General features: G+C 42.4%; 1 protein-coding gene across 4 annotated transcripts in view; it reads left to right on the top strand.

Moving 5' to 3' along the window:
* SEPTIN8 (septin 8) overlaps window positions 1-21,867 on the top strand; it is a 377,700-nt gene that overhangs the window by 285,364 nt on the left and 70,469 nt on the right. For 2 of the 4 annotated variants that reach the window (XM_078653090.1, XM_078653091.1), the window contains exon 5: window positions 10,587-10,748. In XM_078653090.1, coding sequence (XP_078509216.1) covers window positions 10,587-10,748 — 162 coding nt within the window. The remainder of the gene's footprint in view (window positions 1-10,586; window positions 10,749-21,867) is intronic. The other 2 variants (XM_078653093.1, XM_078653092.1) reach the window with 1 other exon arrangement.

Consider the following 21,867-nt stretch of genomic DNA (forward strand, 5'->3'; position numbering starts at 1 on the left):
CTTAAGCGTGACTGGTATGCCCAGGCGTGGGTCACATGCTCATTGTGCCACAGGATTCGAGCTCTTCCTTGCTGATAAGCCCATAATAAGATCAAAACCGGTCCTCTTTGCTTGTGTTCTCGTTCGGTGAGGGCCTGGCCTGGCAGTTGAGGCTGAACTGTCCCCATAAGGATCAGGGTCAATGCTGATTTGCATACGACTATATCCAAATTAAGGTGGTGGCATGGTGGACGAAAAACTATGGATTGAGATGCGGCACACGCGATCGCCAGTGGCTGAGATAATTTAAGCATTCCATCCATCACTTTGTGTTTTTGATGACAGTTGTTAGTCATAAATGTTATGAGGTTTTTTCTCTGGCATTGGAGTCCTTTGTCCAGATTTAGGTGGTTGTGGAACAAACCTGTGCCTAAGAAGAATTGATGAGCTGCACTGACGGCCACGAAAGTAGAACAAAACCCATAAATAACTTATTTAATTCTCTCACGCATGGCACTGTTTCATTGTCAATATTCCTTGTATTCATATTAATCTTTAAAAATCGCATTTTGCAAGGTGATTGTTAATTCTATATTGCTTGTGTTGATGTAAGTCAGTATTATGACTTGTCTGGAGCCCCCCTTCAATTTATTAGCGTCCGAGTTTGATTGCCTATTTGCGAATGCTAATGAGATCAATGCAGGGCCACCACATGTCTCAGATGGTTATAAGTTGCCATTGACTTTACATTATATTAATGGTGATGCGTTGGATAATGTAGTGCCTAAAGTCATGTTCTACTTAACAATTCCATATGCATGGAGTAAAAGTGCCAGTATATATTACATGCATACATTTCTTTCGAGCTCTTGTTACATCAGTGCAATGCAAGCCAGCTATGTTTGCTTTGCCAATTCTTGTTTAAAATGTCCTAATTTCACAGGTTTCCACATCTAGGAAGTTGTTCCGAGTCTCCTTGTAATACCCACTTATTCTCAAATTGCTACCAGTAATGCAATATGTCCACTTGAACTACTGTCACATCCGGGTTTTCTGGGAACACTGGTGTTGTTTGTCCCAGGACAGTGACCCGGAATTACAGGTATTACCCTAAAAAATGTATGTGGTAACAATGAGTACATATATATGATTACTCCAGTTCCCCATTCCACTAGGAAAAAGTTGCAATGCCATATTAATATTGAGTTCCGCAGTTACCGATTCCTAAGAAATCAGTAATTCCAGTTGTAAATTTACCATTGTGGAAACGCTGCATGGCACAGAATGAAGGCTTCGGCGAGTCACTTGTGAAAGGAGCATTTTAGTTGGAGCGTCCTTCATAGAATAGAGAGGTTGTTCCTGTCAGACCATACGTGGCCATTCTGTAAGAGGGCATAGAATGTTCAGGGTTATACGTTTACTATTATGGGTGCACTCCTGTGTATATAGTGCAAAGGGAAGCAGGCCTTGAACATCCCAAGGTTCAAATAGTGTGGAACCCGGAAACTCTTTCCCCAGCTGTGTGCCTTAAAATCGAGGACGCCTCCATGCCTGATCTGAGGTTGCCCGATCCCACACAAGAGCAGAGTCAAATGATTCCTCTGTTAGCAGTAAAACTGATGAAGCCGCATCATGTGTTATGAAAAACTGTGTGCGCGCACAACCAGCTGGAGGACTCACGACAATTGTCACCTAGAAAACACCAGTTCAACATGTTTGCCACGATGGGAGTATATGTTTTTGATGCATGCAACCTTCATGCATTTTAGTTATTCTTTTGCTCTTGTGTAATTCCATATGACCAATGATTTAGCTGTGTCCTAGTTATTGTTTTCCACAAAGATGTACCTGATTTTTATTCTATTAAGATCTGTACTCTCTATTGCAATCTCATGAGTATCAGTTGTCTAAAGTTTATTGATCCTGAGGGACTCCTCTATATCTACTGTAGGAAACAGCAGGTGTACATGCACTGAATGACTATTCCAGTGTACGTCCCATAGCATGTTTTCAAATATTGAACGTTTGCCAGATATATACTTTATAATTTGCTGTTGCGCCTATATTATCTCTGCAGCCAATAGCACAAATACTGTCACCATACTATTAAGTATTCTTAAGTTGTGTTTCAAATGAAAAAGGTGAAAAGATGCATCTTGGATATGAGTAAGTTTGATTTAGAGTTGTATCCAGTATCACAGCCTTTGGGATTGTGGGAGCAAAACTGTACCCCAAAATGTGAACACCTCAAAATGTACCTCTCACAGTTTACTGGATCGAAGACTTTGTTTAACATCAGCTTCATGAGACAATGTGTCTCCGCATTAAGGCACCTCTTGGAACATCAAATTAGAAGTTACAGATCAACAAAAAGTTAAAGGATTATATTATAAAAAATTTAAATCAGCGGTAAAGAATAAAGCCATGAAGGCTATCAGATGCAAAGTCAAACAGAGTGTGCCAAAATCAATATTGTAAGTGCCAATGGACAGCAAAATCATTAGAAACTCTGGCAGCATTCCCAGCAGCATAGATCAGCTCAGGAAAATCTCTTGCTCACCCTGAAAATTCAAGGACTTCTTATTCAAATTTTTGCATTGGAAATGAGAAATTCTGCAAAATCACGGTGGTTCTAGCAAAAGTATAATCTATTTAGCAAATCAGAACGCAAAAATGTTACGTCATTGCCTTAACACATAAATACATCCCAATTCTAAAAAGAAATTATTCAACACCCGCTATGCTAAAGTCGGGGGGGGGGGGGGGTTGAAGTACTGCTCTCCCTTTTGTTACATGGGCAATATTGCAAAACCGGCCCCACCCTTCCAACCCACCTGGGAAATGCCCAATATCCACTACGGCCAGTCCTGCCCTGTACAGAGATATTCTGACAAATATAAAACATTAAACAATAAGACTTTCTCTCAGTGTAAAACTCAGAGGAGAAACAGCGCTATATAAAAAGTATAAAAACATAAACTGTAATAGATACTTGTTGCAATCTTACACCCGCACCGCAATGAAAATAAATAAATATATATGACCTCAGGTTGATTTTGTGCTGCGGAGCACACGTGGGAAAGCAGGAGTGAGTGATGGAGATGACATCCATTGTGTTTAAAATGGAGGTTTACAGAGAAATCTGGTATAACTAAAACCCATTGCAATTGTTAATTCAGTCGGCATATGTAAAATAAAGTGTGAAAAGGCGTATTAGTTGTCATTATGAAAGCACAAAAAATAAACCCGAAAAAATAGTATGCTTGCCTCTCCAACAAAAGAGTAAACACAAGAGGCCATAAAGTTCCTCTCAACTAACTTCATGAAGTGAATGCAGCCACATGTATGCATTAAACAAATATGAACGGTTGCTCACCCCTGGTGTCAGAAAGTCAGGGGCCTGCAGACAGGCGGGAAAGAGGAAGTGTGTTTTTTCATATTCTTCCCCATGAACACCGGGTGTCTGGTAGGCAAGGGGAACAGTCTAGCAAAGTTGTGCTTCCTTCACAGACAGTCATGTTGTGGGACATTTCATCCAGTGCATGCGGAAACAGGATGTGTGCGTTTTTTTGCTGCGTTCATTATGGAATATTTAGGGATTTGTTTTACACTTTTCTTTGCTGCGCCAACCCTTGAAGGTGCAATGCTCTCCCTTTCATCACCTCTTTCGCGTTTATGGTCGTTTAGAGGCATCGTTTTTTTTTTCTTGTTAGAAGTAAACGGTCACTTATAGAGATTATTATAAAATACAGTAATTAATTAATACGGCTTAATACAAGCATTTAGGTCATTTATAAGACCTTGCATTTCTAAACGACTATAAAGAATGGGGTCCAGACAAGTTAAGTTTTTCCTCAGAATTATTCAAGTTGGTTAAGTATGGAAACCGAAATTTGAAATCCGGTAGGACCAGGGTCACCAATGTAGTCGCTGGCTGTCTCGTTTATAATCTCAACAAGACAGTACTATTTCAAGGGCTGATGGGTCTGTAAGAGAGCCAGTCGTGTGGTCGACTGTGACCTACATCGCTCCACAATTACCCATATCTATATATTTTTTTCACTTTTCATCATATGTGGTGTCTTAAGATATTGTCAGATACTATGCAGTTTTTGTTACTATTATGTCATGTTAGAAAGTTGTGTTTGTGTATTTAAGTAAAGTTTCGATGTGTGTCTTATGTCTTGAAAAGTTCTGCTTCAGGCTTTTTATAGTTAATTGAGTTTGTACTTGTATTTGTAAGAATTTTCATTATGAATGCATTTAGTCAGTCCCCAGTGGTTGAATTCGTCTGTTTTTGCATGATCGTTTTATTTTCTGTTATGTTTACTGTAGTGTTTTGTGTGATCTGATGTCTACTAGGACGTACACAGCGCGAAGCGCTATCACGAGCGAGCTCTATTGCTGTGGACTTGCCTCGGAAGTGGGACAGGAGATGGGCACGCGCAGAGCGATTGGCGATTTGAGCAGGTGCACCCGCACGTAGACCCATGCGGTGTGCACGTCTCCTGTCCCACTTCTGAGGCAAGTCAGCCTGCTGCAATTGCATTTTTTTAAATAGTCACGCGCACTCCACACATACAGCATGCCTTACTTATCGGGCGGGGTGGGGTTCCGTGGGACTTCAATCTGCGGGGTGCGCTCCTTCAGGCGGGCTGCAACATGCGTGGCTCCCTCAGCTCACAGGAGCCCCGGACACTGCCGCGCGCTCCATCCTCGCCCATGTCCCAGGCAAGGTTGGCAGCACGCATGCTCAGTACGTAAGCGTGTGTGCACGAGGAGCTATTGTGCCGCGCGCTTTATTTCCCTCCCCGCCCGCTTGTTTACAATACCGATCGCGAACGCTTGTTTTTAAAGAAATGCTTAATGCAGTGCCCTCTCTTTAGCTATTTTACAAGCACGAACCTACGTTTCTCCGATTTCGCCCGCTCAAAGTAAACATCGTGGCTTCCACAGCCGCATTCCTGGCTGGATCTCAAGGTACCTGAGCGCGTAAAAAGGATCCAGGGAGGTGCGGGCCCTCTAGCAATTACACAGAGCCGAGAAGGCGGGAGCACGGATGGGTCACGAAAAAGAACATATATCCGATAAGAAATATAGGATGTGCCTACTCTGACTCCCTCTTCAGGATAAACAAAGCATGCAAGAAACCTCGCGTTTCCATTCAGCATTTCCACCCGAACGGGTACCAGCTTCACGCTCTGTCAAACAAGACTCGATCTGCCCTTAAAATCCAGCTCTTCACTCACATTTGGAACTGAAATCAACGCTGAAAGTCTTTTTTGCATTTGCTGCAGTCATGCTAGACCCATTTTGTTGGCATCACACATAATGGACCGCAATATCCGTATGCGTTTCAAGAGCAGTTCACTCCACTGTATAACACCGTCTTTTATAAACCTTGAATTTATGATTTAATAATACACACCACAAATTTAACAGAGCCAGAAAACCCTGCTGACGTCTAAGCTGATGGGCACAGTCGAAGCACGAGAAACAAACTAAACAAGAAACCTTTTAGAGCCCTCCTGCAATGAATCCGCGGAGCAGTAATGAGGCAGGAGTTGAGACTGCAGAAGGGTGGCCTTAGTTTTGTGGCTGGTACTCAAAATGGACTCACCTAAACTCAGGGCTTTAAGTGGGATGAAAAAGCTGGGAAGGTCTCTCAAAAGGGGCGTGGCTAATGTAATTAAGGGCATGGCTTAAAAACATGCAAGCTAAAAACCTGTGCTTAGCATAGTGTGGCGCCCGACTTGTATTTTGCTGTTTCTGTCATTGCATCCAGAGATGTGAGACAACAAGTAACATCATACCTACAACAAGTCAGGACTATTGGCTTTCTCAATAGTTGTTAGTTGCATAAGATAAACAAGCAGCAACTATGGCTTGTTTACATATTTGTTCCAGCTTTTGTGTGATGCTTCGTCAAACAATATGTATTCAATGTCCTTTTACTATAGTGGTCCCACTGCATCTCGTCCCAGCGGCTCTTCCTAAGGAGTCCCTGTATACACATATTCTGTGCACATAAGCAAGCAAAGGCAAAAACTTACACACTTAATAATAACGCTGTTGATTTAGGCAAAGAAAGCCAAAGCAAACAGAATTGTCTGCAAAGTGGAAAGTGTTTGCGCCAATGTAGTACCTACCGCTTATGCCGGACAAAGACAGCTAAAAAGCTGAAATAAAAACATATGTCCTATGTGCACATCGTGGTTCGTACCTGTTACATTAGAGTCATAGTTCCCTAGATAACCGAAAAATAATGATGAATTCAGTGTGTATTCATAGTTTTCAAAACCCGTACCCCATCCTCATCTTTGACATTTTACTTTGTGAAAAACACGTGTCCTGTCCTTACCCACGTCAAGTCATGAGTCAGTGATCATATGGGCTCAGATCTTTTGGTGTTAGTGTCAGAGTTACAAACGTGCATTTTCCCAAGCGACAGACTGCTGCTGTGTTTACCCCGTGTGCCCTGGCATGACTCTAAACACTTTCGAGCTGGACACCCCCCCACCCCCACCCCCCCAAGCTCCCATTAGTGTTGATGGAACGTAAAAGTTTTAGCCCGCTACTTACTTGTTGATGTCTTAACTGCGATCCTGAGAGGGGGGATGGAGGGGGTGGGGGTGGGCGAGGAACTGGAGTCTTCCTGAGCTGGACGCCAACTCCTCATATCTCTGCATCTCTTATCCTTACAATTAATCCATTCCCTAGGAAACGCTCCTTGGTGACGTAGTTATTTTGCTGTGTGCCATCTGTAGCCCTACTTGCAACTTGCAAGTCATTCGATGGGGGAAGATGTGGCCTTAAGTCTAGAGCGGCTGACCTCGAAGCTAGGAAACCTGGTTCGAGTCTCGGTGGGGAGGCCCAACCATCCTGGACCAATCACTTAATCTCCCCACACCTAGCAAAAACAAGCATTTGTAATGCAATAGGTCTCGCAGTTGTGAGAGTTTGAGCTATTGGCATTGTAAATGGCAATGCCTTTTATTTACGTGTTGGTTTTTTAACCCCTCCGCTGCACCGAACGTTCCGCGCTGGTGCGGAACGTTCTATTGCGCGGGCGGGGCCAGAACGTTCAGTGGACGTGCGCAGCACTACCGAGGTAGTGCACGCAACGTCCACTGAATGTGCGCCGCATGGAAGGGGTTAAACATAAATGAAAGGCATTGTCATTTACAATGCCAATAGCTTAAACTCTTGCAAATGCGAGACCTATTGCATTGCAAATGCTTGTTTAATTTAATTCACGGTCAGTTGAGGATTCATAGTCACCTAAATTTAGCAACTTGTTTACATGTTAGAACTTTGCATTTTTTAACATTTTAAATTATTGTTTACTGTAACCATTCCATTTTAACATATTTTTCCAATTAATGTTTTTTGTTGTTTTTTGTTTTGCGGAGCACCTAGAGTTTTATAGAGCACTCCAAGGAGCTCTTCTATCTGAATGTATGAATGTATTTTCTGTGCACATTTGTGTAGTGTTGCGCCTGATTAAGTGTCTGGTGTTTACTGATGGGTATTTTCTGTCCATGAGGTACACAGTCTGAATATAGTACAGAGGCGTATTAGGTCTGTGTTGAGCACCAGTGACATTTATTAAATTCTGCCTGTTGTACACTAACTAAACTTACAGACTGATATTGCAGTTTGTACAACAGTGTCCCCAAAAGATGTGTAATCTTTGAGATTCAAAGAAGGGTTCATATGCACAAGTTTCTGAATGTGTTCTTATTGGGCGTGTGCTGGAAATGAGGGGTGCATAAGTACAGATTCTTGCATGTCATTGTTGGTATTTAATCTGATCTAGTAGATTTGTGTAGCGCAGTGGTCTTAAAACTTTTTAATGCTGGACCACCCAGGTGAAAAAAATTAATCGGGCCCCAAAGAATTTGTCACAATTATTTTCTTAAATTGGCAATTTTAAATACGTCTAGACTTATTTAAATGCTGCAGTTAAGATCTGTTATCATTTTCAAAATATAATCAAATACAGGATTGCTAAACATACTATTCTGGTCAGGCAGGCTTTACTAACGTGTACAAGTATCCACAGTGTGATTATTAGAAGTAGGGGGTGTTTTGAAGAATATTTGGAGTCCCTTCCCTTTTGACACATACTCCTAGCTAAGATGTAAATGAAACCTGTTACTGATGGCACATTACAGAGCGTCTTACTGCCGCTCATGTTTTCCAGCTTAAAACAGCCCTGTTATCAGCATAATGCTTCTTTTGGCCAGGCCCTGGCACCCCTTCGGGGGCCCGGCCCCCAGTTTGAATACCCCTGGTATAGCGCATGGCTACCTGGAGGCTTCCCAGTGCTGAATAAAACCAGCAGATCAGAGCCTGCCCAGCTAGGATCTTAGCAGAGGAAGATTCGAGAAAAGCCATGTCTTTAGAGCCTTCCTGAAGGTCAATTCAGAGTCTGACTGAAGCAGTGTTAGAGGCAAGGAGTTCCAGAGTCTAGATGCCAGAATGTTTAAGGAGCGGCCAACCCATCTGATCTACAGACACTGGGCGTTGTTACGAGAGGCTGACCTTAGGGATCTACTCGGTGGTAAGGTTCAACCAGGGTGAAGAGAATTTGAGGCCCCTTCCTGTGGAAAGCCCTGTTGGTGATTCACAGGCATTTAAATTGAACTCCTTGCAGCCAATGAAGGTCAGCCAAGGGCCTCCTTGTGGATTGGCACCTTGGAATATTGAAGAGGAGACGAGCTGCAGAATTTTGGATAATTTGTAGCCTCTTCTTGACATAGCAAGGGGACCCTAAATATGTGGAATTCCCGTAATCAAGTCCGGAGATAATCAAGGCCTGGATATTGAGTGTCTGTACCAGAGGGGGCAAAAGATGTAGCACTTTCCTCAGAAGTCTGAAAATGCCAAAGCTTTTCCAGCTAGCGAGTTTGCCTGGTATTTCGATTGTAAGCCTATCATCTAACCAGATGCTTAGACTTTATATTTTATTTTTTGGGGTTGGGGCAGCTCCTAGGCATTCCGGCCAGGGGAAAGGCTATCTCGTAGCCTCATTATTTCTTAACAGGATGAGCTCCGCCTTATCCCGGTTTAGTTTGAAGGAGCTTTTGGCTATCTAATTGGCTAACTCTTTAAGACAGGGGGCAAGTTGATTGTGGTTAGATTATTGTTCTAGAGTGATCGATGCAACTAATTTTGTATCGTCCACATACAAATCTATAGACAGGCCAAAAGACTGGACTAGTTTTGCGCACAGGCGCAGATAAATGTTGAACAGAGTGGGACTCTATGTGGAACACTGAAGTACTCAACATTTCAAGGACAGGATGTCACAAAAACATACTTGGTCCTGCAACTGCAAAGTTCTGTCCTCGAGGAAGGATTTAAGCCAGTGAAACGCACAGTCACCTATCCCACCGTGGCGAGCCTCTATTCAAGTGTTGTGTGGTCCAATGTGTTGAAGGCTGTGCTGAGATCCAAGAGTTGTACCACCCTGATCAAGAAGTCTAAGGTCTTCAGTTATGGCTAACAGTGCCATCTCAGTGCTATGTAATGGGCTGAATCCAGTTTGGGTGAAATTAAGGTTTTTAGATTTTAACCCCTTCCCCACGGGGCTAATTCCCCCGCAGTGCGGGGAGAGGGGGGCCGCACGCTGCACCGCTCTGCTCGTGGTGAGCTCAGCTCGTCATGTTGCACAGTGGAGCTGTGCTCATGACTAGCTGAGCTCGTCACGACTACGCCCACTCAATGGAACGCCCCGCACAGGAGGGGGATTATCCCCACACGGGTGTTCTGCAGTGGTTATGACTAGCTCAGCTCGTCCTGAACACAGCTCCACTGTGCCTCATGACGAGCTGAGCTCGAAGGAGTTAAGAACATGGTGAGATGGTGACTAATCTGTTTCTCCAAAAGTTTTGATATACCTGGCAGCAAGGAAATGGGCCTATAATTTCCCAGACATGAGGGGTCGAGATTTGGTTTTTTTAAGGGCTCCGACATGTATTCGGTTTGTGTGTAGTTATGTGAATAATTGAGGCAAATGTTCTGACTTAGGATAAAAATGACTCGTATCCTGGTCAAGGGCTGGTGCACAAATATAAATTTGATAGTTTTTCATTTTTTTCCTGGTGTATATGGCTTGATCATTATTTATGTCTCGCCGACAGACAGTTTTTAGCTGTCCGTTGTCGAAAGACCTATTGTGTAGAATATCATTGGTTGGCTTTCTCGTCAGTCTCTTTAGCTTTCCTCTTAACAGATAGTTTCCCTTCCTCTTCTTGTGTTTGTCCCACCACCAGAGCCCAACTTTTTACCTTCGTTTTGATTTAGCACTTCAAGATGGAGTCCGCCATGCATCTTGGAACAATAACAAAACATGATTGGGACTTAATAGGTGAATGGTTTATCACTTTCTTATTGAAAGTGCCATGTAACCATAACTATGATATGTTAGTAGAGCGCAATATATGTAAATGCATGTGTGAATGTAGGTGTCTACCTGTACGTATCTGCTTGAGTTTGTATGTTTAAGACTTTCGCTTTCATTTCCTTTAATGTATAATGTTTAACAGCTTTTATTGCTGGATGATGAGTAAAATTGTATTTTCTTGATGTTTTCTTAACAGGTGAATATAATCCCGATCATTGCCAAGGCAGATACCATCTCCAAGAGTGAATTACACAAGTTTAAAATTAAAATAATGAGCGAATTGGTCAGCAACGGGGTTCAGATTTACCAGTTCCCCACAGACGATGATGCAGTTTCGGAGATTAATTCGGTAATGAACGTAAGTAACATAACCTTAGTGAGAAAAGTGCATTTATGTGTTTAACAGGCAAAAGGGCAGCCCTCAGAAGATCACCTTCAGGGATGGTCTTAGGACTCCATGCAATAACTCTCCTCATTTACTTATAAAAAAAAAAGGTAATTTGCATCCATGTTCTTTCATTAATACCGAAATAACTCCAAACTCAGGCACTATATAAATGGCAGACCTGATCTATAAGCCCCGAGTAGTAGCCCTGAATATAGGCCTCAAGCAGGAAACTACTTGTGGATTTCATTTTGCAGTGTAAAAAATCCTTTGGAATATAGATTGGGATGTACGAGTAAGGGTTTGAATTGCATGCCTTAGGAAATAGTAAGACATTGAAATGCGGAGAGAATATGGTGTAACGGCCAGAGCTGCTGACTTTGGAAATGGGAACCAGATTTGAGTCTCGATGTTGGCTCAACATCCTGCGATTCTGGCCAAATCACTTAATTTCCCCGTGCGTACAAAAATGAAAGTGTTCTTGTGTAATGTAACTGGGCTCATGTACAGCGCTCCAGTACATTTGGATCCAGTTTGTGCTATATACAACTGCAAAAAAGAATGCAAGCAAATTACCTAGTTAATTTTACCTTTAACAATGCACTCTGCTCTGACTGGACCATTCTTCCAAAACTCTAAAATATAGTACATTTAATTTGCAATATTGTGGTACACTGTGAAAGTAGTACTAGCAATAACTATATCGAGATTACAGGTTTATCTCTGAAGAGATTTCAATTTGCTTGAGATTTAACTCCAAAGTAAAGTGGAATGGACCAGAGATATGCTAGCTTTCAAATTCCAAGAGAGAAAGGGACAAAATCAGAGGTAACAAAATTCATCATGATTGTAATAATCGACCATAGGTGTTCTGTATTTGGTAATACCCAAACTGTGGGTTCTGTATCATTCTTCAGCATTTACTTTTCCGAATGGTTTGTCATAGTTTTCTCTCTTGTGAATGCAACACCATTTCTTTGAACCAATTTACCTTTTCTTTTTAAATTCATCTAAACAAATTATTGTGTTTAGCCATTGAACAAAACATTAAAAACACTGTTGCTTGTTACAATGCAGTATCCTCTTGGCCATGAAAAGTCTGTGAAGATTAAGAACTGTCCTTGAATCTCTTCTAAACTCTTTAAAATGCAAATGCATTGTATCCAGTCGTCTTCGGTTGAGGATTAGCTTCGGTCCTCATGATGAAAGTTTCTAAAGTAACATGAAGACTCTTGATTCGTTAACGTTAGCAAGAAATGGCTGTGAGGTTCCGTTGCACTAATGCTTACTGTGTTGACAAACTTGGGGAGCTGGGTTTAAATACATCATTTGAACCAGATATACCTCCATTTCATATTGCACTACTTCCGCATCAATTACAGTACCTCAAACACATCTACCAATGTGTTGGAACACTGGGAATGTGATGTTGTTAATCTGTGACAAACAGAACAGTAAATTAAATCCCTGCTATGCCTCTTGTTTGAAGTTTGAGCCAAACTGCATGTGTGTTTTACGAGAAAGCACAACCTTCTCTTAAGTAGATGATTCGATTTGTACGCACTGACTATCCAAAGCCTACGTGTCATGGCTTCACTGCCTCGCGTCAGATCTTGGGTCTTTTTCTTATGGTGCCTCCTCACATCTGTTTCCCTCCTGCATAAGATATTATCTTATAAATCCTGCATGAGGTGCTGTCCCGTAGGGCGAACATAGCTGGTTTAAATAATGATTGCTTTTTGATGATCTTGACACAGTGGTGCACTTTTATGCTCTTTTCACATTGCCTGGTTTGGGGTCTTACTTGATCTTATGTGCCTCAGTTTACTTAAATTCCTGCAGTAGGAAAGGTGGCCGAGTATACCTAGTTATCGCTGAGATGTCCAGAACGTTCACGTTTGTGTGGAAACAGTTGGTTTTATTCACACATGGACTACATATATTGGCAGCACTAGTTAAAACTGTCTCCAAAACTAGAGCAGAATGTTACAGATGTTAATGGTGGGGCCTCACCTGATAGTGCCTAAGACACCAATGAGATTGGTCTTACCACTTTCAACCTATTATTAATTTAGTTGTTATTCCTGGTCTGCTGCTTATATTGGCAAGTCAGTCAGTGACATTCCCTGTGCCTCTTTCAAAAGACTAGGAGTGTTTTGGTCGCTGAGGGTACGATGTTTGATTTGAAGTAACCCCAGTATGTAGTACAAAACATCATGTTGCGGCTGATACCATCGTACCCCGGTATGAATACGTAATAATTAAGCATCTATTCGCCATGGGCTTGGATGAAAGGAGCAATAGCCAATCAAGTTTGCACCCAGCCAGGCTGCCCTGGAATAATCAATTGTCAAAGCCTGACTTGGTGAGGCAGACTATTGTAAATCTAGATCTCTGATATAGATAAGAGGATTAGAGTTGTGACTTTAAATTTAAAACAAAATCGATTTTAGGTTCATGATATGAGTTTAGCTGTACAATGTGGTAGTGCCATATGTAGAATCAATGTGAAGATTGTTGCTCGATGCGATGAGATATAGGTTTTCAGCTTCTTTCTAGAATAAGCCCTGGGGAAATAAAGAGCATAGTAAATTAAATATCACAATGAAGTAATGATGTGGGTCGGTAAAGGACCCTAACATCAGGTTGGCGCCAAGTGAAATGGGATGACCATTGTATTACAGTAGTTCAGTTGGCGGAGTGCTTCCTGCAGAGGTCTGTGTGCTACCTGCAGACTGAATCAAAGATGGCGGACTCAAATATTTAACCCATCCTAGGTCATCAATATAAGTAACGTAGTGGTAGGTCAGGGGTGGCCAACATGTAGACCAGTGGTCTACGAAGCCCGGATCAGCACCAACCAGCCCAGTCAGTCAGTTGATTCTGCCTGACATGTGCAACCTACTGCTCCCCAAATCGAACCCCAGCAGGCTCAACCCAGTCCCCCACTCTACCAAGGTAGATAAACTGAGCAGCAGATGGGAACAGTAACATCTATAATTGATGACACCTGAAAGCAGCACAATTATGTTATCGAACACTACATAGAACAATATTATTGCATATGTGATTTCTGTTCAAGTTAATTGCAACGATATTTATTCCATGTGGCTGTTCTTTAAACAGGTATGGTTTCAGTTTTTTGGAGTCGGCATTAGACCTCTGTGAGTTACATAGCCAGATATACTGACAAAATTGTTTACCCTGCTTGCTGCTGATGTGTGTTAGCCTCAGTGTACCCTATTAACCTGGTCCTCTCACAGACCTTCCCCACCACCAACCAACCACTTACCCCACTGAGCCTCCCAGGTCACATTCCATTCAGAGCCATACCACCAATATGCAACCCAACTGCGACCAATGCAATGCAGTTCTCCACCCACAGAAATCCATGGGACATCGAGCCCAATTCAATTTGGTCCAGCCACTGCACAACACAGGCCCATATTAGCGGTATCACCATTCATCCTGTCTGCAGTAACTGGAGCTAGACTATAACTCCAGACCTCCTCTCCTCACATGAATGCCACATCCCTACAGAACTCAATGTAAATGTCTGGATTGATGACCTTTGCTCCGGCGCCATGATCACCCCCCATCGTATGATCTCTGCTACATTTAGCCAGACTCCTGTAGCTCTTCTTTTCCCATCCATCCTATTCCCTAGCCGGATACAGTACCCCATAATGAGTTCAAGAGTGGAGACTACAAAGAAATTTCCATCCTCCACCCCTGCACTCTAGCAGGCTCTCCAGCCTCCCCCACCCCTGAGAGAGGTACTCTGTGGTACTAGAGGTTTCCCATTCCACAGTCCACTCATTCTGACCTCTGAACTAGCTTTGCTACCCCAACGAGTTTGTAGTGAAAGCTCTCACATCTCCAAAATAGCGCTAAGAACCTTCTTTTCTGAAGCACAGACTGCTGTCCAAAGCCACTCAAACTACTCTTCTTGCTGGAAGGAAAAAGTCACTGAGGGATCGACACAAGGCCCAGCCTACAAAGTATCACGCTGGACCCATTTCACATTAGCGAAGGACCCACCATCTGCAGACCAGGTGCTGAACTCCCTGTATCTCTCCCACTCCCTGCCCGCAGCAACCACAAAGTGTCTCTCCTCTGGAGGCCTTTCCCATGCCACATTCTATGGCAGCTCCCAGAATTGGATTACTGTTTCACCTTTGTGTTCATCACCCCCTATTGCGACTCAGCACAGAGCCCGTGGGCCAAGCAATCTCTCCGTCTGCAGCTCATTGACCAAAGATCTCTGTACATCCTCCAACTATGCAGCATCACACCGCTCTGCATCCCGACTCCCCAGAGCTGTAATGAGCCTACAGCTACCACAGATCAGCCTTTAGGGCTCATTCACTCCATGCTCATCCTGTGGATCCTTGTTGCAGCACAGAGTTGACTACTACGACGGAGCCAACCCCCTCGATATTGCACCTCTAGACGTCCCATCACTTCATCCACATAAACTCCATTAGATGGTACTTGGGTCAAGGTTGAGGTTTCAAAGCCAGTCACATACTGGAGTTCCAGGGGAATTTTGTGGACTTGGCTCCCAAAGTGATTGATGGATCGGAGTTGAAGACCGTTATGTTGACCATGATGCCAAAGGGTAACATTTACTTTGTTGATGTTTCAGAGGGGTTGTTTTGACTGTGATCCCAGCTCTCGTGTTGACTGGAGTTCTAAATATGGTTGTCAACCAGAGCTTTAGTGGGTGGCATGGACTGAGCCAGTGTACAAAGAGAGCGTTCCTTGGAGGTTTCAGAGGTCAGCATAGAACAGACCCAGGCTCCATAAGTGTCTCTGGTTGGTCAGGGGTTCAAAGGGAAAAGTGATCTAGCAAAGAACTTATCACATTGGGATTACACCACTGTTTATGCTTCAGATGTATGGTGTAGTAGTAGGAATGAGGGTTTGCACTTAACAGAAGATGGTACAATCTTCGCTGTATGTAATTCACATGACTGATCAGGATTTTGCGGGAATAACTGGATTTTTTAATGGAACACAGACTAGCAGTGGGTAAAGATCCAAGGATTCAGCGTGGGGTGATGATGATCAGGCTTGCATTAGACAAGAATGCATTAATCAGGTCAGCGTTGGGTGGATGCATAGATAGAACTGAATGTGTACATCCTCGGTAGACCAAACTGGGGTAAAAAAGGCCAGTGAACTTATCTAAAATAGTCTGGTGCGTGGTTGTATATCAATGGTGTGCTTCTTTAAAGCAAACTTCTTAGTTATTTATGCACCATGTGGCCATCATGTTTGTGGTGAAACACAAGTATTAGCAGTTCAATAAATGAGTTACAGCAGTCCTTTTAAAGGCAACATAAATACTGAAAATAATCTTTGAGTTTGACAACTAGTTGGAGTGCATCGCGGCTGAATCAAACCACGGCCAAATCACTGCTTTATTTATGGACCTTGACTCGATTAATTCATTCCTGTCAAACGAGATCCACCGACCCCCCCATGATACTCTTATCACGGGAAAGTGTGTATCATGCTTAACAGGAATGAATGAATGAATAGAATCAAGGTTCATAAATAAGGCTGTGATTTGGCCAGGGTTCTACGGAGTTGTGCTATGTAGGCTGTAATTGAAGTAGAAAGCACATGTTTTCTTTTTTTTTAGTATGTCGGAGTCTAAAATTCATGCGTCTAAAATTCATATCAGACTTCCTAATTTTCAATAAATGGAACCAGAGTAAATTAAGGACCTTCAGTTGTTGTGCTCTTTGTGGCATTCCACAGTACATCATGATGCAAAGTCATAAATTGGAAATGTGTGTCTGGTCGGAACTGGACGTGTGGTCTGCTGCCCTTTGGACAATGTAGGTACCTAGCACCCTTGGCAAACTACTTTCTGCACCTAGTGTCAGAGTGGTGCAGTGATCTTTTATTGTGGGGGCAGAGGCACAAGATAGTCTGGCGACGAGCCAATGAGGATTGACCTATTTTCCCTGACCGAGGGGGTGAGGATCACTTGCAAATGACCCGAGTGAAAAAGGGGTTGGTTCCGAAAATATTATGACGGATATGAAATTGAAGCCAGCTTTAAGCTGCTACTTTACCTGTGTCATTGAGCAGGTCCCTTCTTCATATGCACGTGCTATGAAGTCTTGATTATTCATGTTCTCCGGCTCTCCCTTGAATAACTTTTGCATTCTCCTATAGAACAAGGGAAGGCTAATGCGTTCGTGCAAGGCCCCTCTTAGAATCACATCTAATACAATGACTTCTGAAAAGTAAAGGGGGAAGTGGAGTTAAGGTCTGAAACATGCCTTTGGTAGAAGAAGAGAGTGGAGTTATGAATATAACTGGTGAAGAAACTGGGAATAGCACATGTTTGGGGATGGTGGTGGTGATAACATATCACAGATAAATGTATCTGAACTAGAAATTTCTGGGTGAGTTCTGATGCCATTGGTAACCCATGGGACCCCCATATAATCACTCCATCAGATCATACGTTCATGTATCTTTTGTGTGAACCTTTGGCTTTTCTTAGTTACATATTGTCTACTGGGTCTGGTGGCTTAGTGGACTAATGCATCCACTGTAGGGGCCTGTGATTGACCTCCTGGTCACCGGTGGGGCCACTCAGCCTTTCATCCTCCTGAGTTCGATAAAATGAGAACTATTGAGTTGGGAAACAATAAACTTCTGTTATTCAGCGAAAAGATACCCTTGGGTGAAGTCGCTCTTTTCAAATACACGTTATGTTCTGTTTATGTAAGAAGTCTTCAAAACCAAAATATGGTTTGTCCTTTAAAGCACTCAGTTTGGATGCAGGTAACTCATTCACCTTTACAGAAATATTATGTTATCCAACCAACACATTTGGTGCCCCAACCCATTCTAAAATACCAGAGGTTTTACAGCCATTTTGATCTGGGTGGACTATGGGGTCTGCCCTTGAGAGGAAGGATAGACAACTCTAAGGGAGATTGGCCAAAACAATTCATCCACAGAACAAACTGTAAATATTTTAGAGTACTAGTTCTGTAAGAACGTTAAGAAACATATTTTTTTTGTCATGTGAATTTAGCTGATACATGCCCTTTGTCACTAGCCAGCTGGGGTGTGCAACGTCAATAAAAACTTGAATTTGTTTATCAGTTAGCCTCTATTCACATTGTGGAGCGTCTGTTTGAAAGTATAAAAATCCACAGGATAACCACAGGATAGCGTTCCTATTGTTTTCCTTTTGGCCATGGTAGAGCAGTCCCATGACAAATACCAGACAAATTTCCACAGAAGATGCTCTAAAGCCCGCAAAGCATGTTTTCTGATAATTAGCTGGCTTGTAGTCAGTCACTCATAATTTTAAAAAAGCCGTTTCTTGTGCTAAATGTATTGTTGTAAAACAGGCAGGAAAATCATTATTGATATAGCATTATATCCCGCTGCTGAGGGCTATATCATTTGTTAAAGGCCCTGAACCCGAGTTATAGGCCCTGAACCCAAGTTATTGGGCCTAAGGTGCATGGGAAGGATCTATAATGAAGGTGATGATCTTTAGCAATCCATCTAGGCCGAGACAGGAGGGCTGAAATGCGATGAGAACATTCTGTCCACTGAGGATAGAATGTTATGACTTAAAACGTGAGAGACAGACTAACTTTAGATAGTTGGAGCAGAAGGCCTGTACCAGCCATTATTGGCCCCGAGCCACTCCATTGTCTGCAGTGGAGCTCTCGACATTCCAGTGTTCTAATAATAGTTAATTAGTGGTCCTAGGTTTCCATTAGACAACATTTGGCCTATCTACTGTTTGTTCAGTGCTATGACATTTATTTAGAGGCTGTACCTTGTCAGCTCCTTGTTATCAACGCATCAGGCTAGGTCATCCGTGTGATTATCCAGTAGAAAGCCAGAACAACCAGAATCCCTTGGGGATAAAATACTAAACCAGCCTCAGCAGGGTTGTACCACTTGGCCATTCTGGCGGCAGTCACGCTTTCCTTCTTCTGGATGACTTTACAGCCACATAATTGCTGATTTCCTTCTTTCGCGTGGTCTATAGGCACTATATATCCACGGAGGAGTGACGGCGGATTGCAGGCCTCATGGCTGCAAGTTAAATGTTTATTTTCGAAGATGGATGGGTCCAAGGAGCGAATCCTTAGGCCGTAGACCGCGTTTTCTTTGGGCGTACATCTGTGGTCTTGTGTTTTTCTTCTTTTCCTCACTGCTGTCTTTCACCGGAAGCCCGAGGGAGCGAGGCTCTGCTTGGGAATTGCCGCATCGGATGTTTTCTTTCGGGTTGTTTCAGTTTGGGCGGCGTGTGTTCACGTTTAATCCCTGAAAGTCGCACAGTCTCGGCTTTGATACACCGCTATCTCCTCCCTGCAGTCGGGCTCTGCTCTGGCAGATGGCTGCGGAGCGCAGAATCATCTCTTGAAACAACATGACTCGTCCAAGAATTATTTGCGTTACGTTTGTTTGCTTCCGCATTACATTATCATATATATGCACAGCCAGTAATAGGTTAGTCACGCGTCAAATATTCAGCAGGCTAAGATTGTCTGCGCGGTATGTAAAATGGCAAAAACAATTTGCACCGCCTGCTTCTGTTTCTTTAGTGTTTGTCCTTGCCGTCACTCCTGTGCTGTTATCTTGCCCACAGAGGCGTGCAGGTGTGCGCATGCGTAGACGACAGTGGTGCAGCACGACAGAGGCATGCAAGGGAAATGACGTTGGAAGGCGCGGGGTAAAGCATCCTAAGCGTTTAAAACTTTAAAGTGCAGGTGCAGTGTTGACTGTTTCTCTCCAGTGTATATTTTAGAGGTTGGGTGTTCGAAGTTTCTATGGGTCCATTACACAAATCTCCCCGAAACAGTAAAAAATCTCTGCGAAGACGAAATTCCGCGAGCAAGCGGAATTGCTTGTTCGCAATGCTTTTTTCCTGCTCGCAATTGTTGTTGCGTGCTCGGGGGAAATATCTTGCGAACACGCATTTTGAGAACGCGAACAAGCAAAAAAAATTGCGGAACACAGAATTTTTGGGCAATTTCGCATTCTCGCGGAACGCGAAATAACCCAAATTCCGCAAATTCTGCAAGCGGAAAAGAATTTACCGCCCAGGCCTAGTCCTGGGTCAAAAACACAATGCGGAACACTATTAGAAGAGTCTTTCATTTTACCAGGTGTAAACAAGCATTGGCAAACAAAACAGGCCTGACTTTAATGCACTGATGAATGCAAACTGCATTTGTGTATGCCTATATTTCGATGCGTTCCCACATTAAAGCTGTTTGCATTGCCAATGCTTGTATTGTTGTGGGTTGTGTGCCTTTAAGGCTGTGTGTCTAAAACATATATGTGAATTTGTGTGTGATACATTTCCTGACTAAAACATTTAGAAAACCCTGATGTTGGAAAAAGAAATACAGAATTAATCTCAGTATGCAGCGTATGTATGAGTTGTACTTTTGAGATGTAAAATAATGCCTCCTGCCTACACAAGAGGCATGAAAAGACCTTAGGCTGATAATGTAGCAAGAGGTGAAAAGAAAAATAGTCGTCTGGACAGAGCCAAAGTCAACTTCATGTATTTTAAATCATTGACAACAATAGATCTGCAGTCAGCTAGGCTGTCAGACCAGACTTAAAAAGCACACATCCTCCAGGGAAAGAGAAAACACAGCAACTCTGGCCTATGAAGCCATCTGGCAGTATGGCCATGTATATGGCCTCATTTGTAATAAAAGAGTAGGATTCCTTTAAAAGAAAATCTAAAAATTTGCAAAAAAACATGACCGTGCACATAAAACTCTCAAATGCTGGAGTGGGAAGAGAAACCTTTTGAAACAAGCATTGGCATAGCCAATAGGTCTCGCCTTTGGGATCTTATAAGTGTTTAGCCTTACAACACTTGATGTTGTTGCACCAAGGATATTGTGCTGGATAACTAAACACTTATAAGGTCCCAAAGGCGTGACCTATTGGCTATGCCAATGCTTACTTTGTTTATTGTTGGGTTTTTAATGTACTGGATAATTGACGCTGCAGTGAAGAGTCATCCTTCTTTTATATGTTGAGTTTTTAGTTCTCTAGATCAGATGCTCTGTGGTATCACTATATTATTGTGGGTACATACATATTGTAAATATTTTTGATATGATATAATATTAAATCCTTACACCTGTGTAACAGTCACTAAGAGTGACTATTTGATGAGTGTGGTGCGAACTGTAAGTGAACAGTGAGTGGATCACCTCCTGAGGGGAGATAAGCTTCTGGTTCTCAGCCTGACAGTCTCCAGGGAGGCACTTCTTTTTGAAACAGATGAGTCCAGCAGAGGAATTACTCATGCTGAGTGCAATGGGGGCAGTGTCAAAGGGTGGGGTTAGAGTCACAGAAATGGCTTAAAATGACAAATTATCCTGTAACTATTCTGTTGCTCTTTCACCTTCAGTTAGCAGCATATCAAATAACACATACTAAAGATAAATGCAAGTTAGAGTATTCAGCGGAACATGCACTCCTTTACATGATGAAACGTCAACTGGTTAATGCAATCACTGCAGATATCTGTGTGTAACCAGTAAGAAACAGGTTTGAATCCTGTTTGGGGTGTGAATATCACAATTTCAGGAGCAATAGAAATAAATATGGAGCTAAACAGTATTAAAGACATATACATGCAACCTCTTTTCAGTAGTATCAAACGTTTTTTCTATTTATTGTTATTTTTATAAATAGATAAGGCCAAATATAAAACATATCGTCCTCTGTATGTATGTTTGCACTGGGTACATACAGTCAAAATACAGACATTTTTTACATTAATGAAATGGCATATATAGTGCACACAGTGTCAATCATTGATATATGGGAAATTGTTGGCAGGATACAATGAATATCAACAACATACATTCAAAATGATCATATTGATATATTCAGAGGACAATCATTTCTGGCATGGCCTATAAAGAGGGTGCATGTACAAACAAAACAAAGATCAATATTAAGAACAAAATCAACATTCCTATTACAATATTAGCTACCATATGGTATGCGAAAGATACAACTCAGACCGAAAGCGGCTGAGGAATTAAAAACGCTAATT

Source organism: Lissotriton helveticus, chromosome 7 (genome assembly GCF_964261635.1).
Source record: "Lissotriton helveticus chromosome 7, aLisHel1.1, whole genome shotgun sequence".
NCBI classification, from domain to species: Eukaryota; Metazoa; Chordata; class Amphibia; order Caudata; family Salamandridae; genus Lissotriton; species Lissotriton helveticus.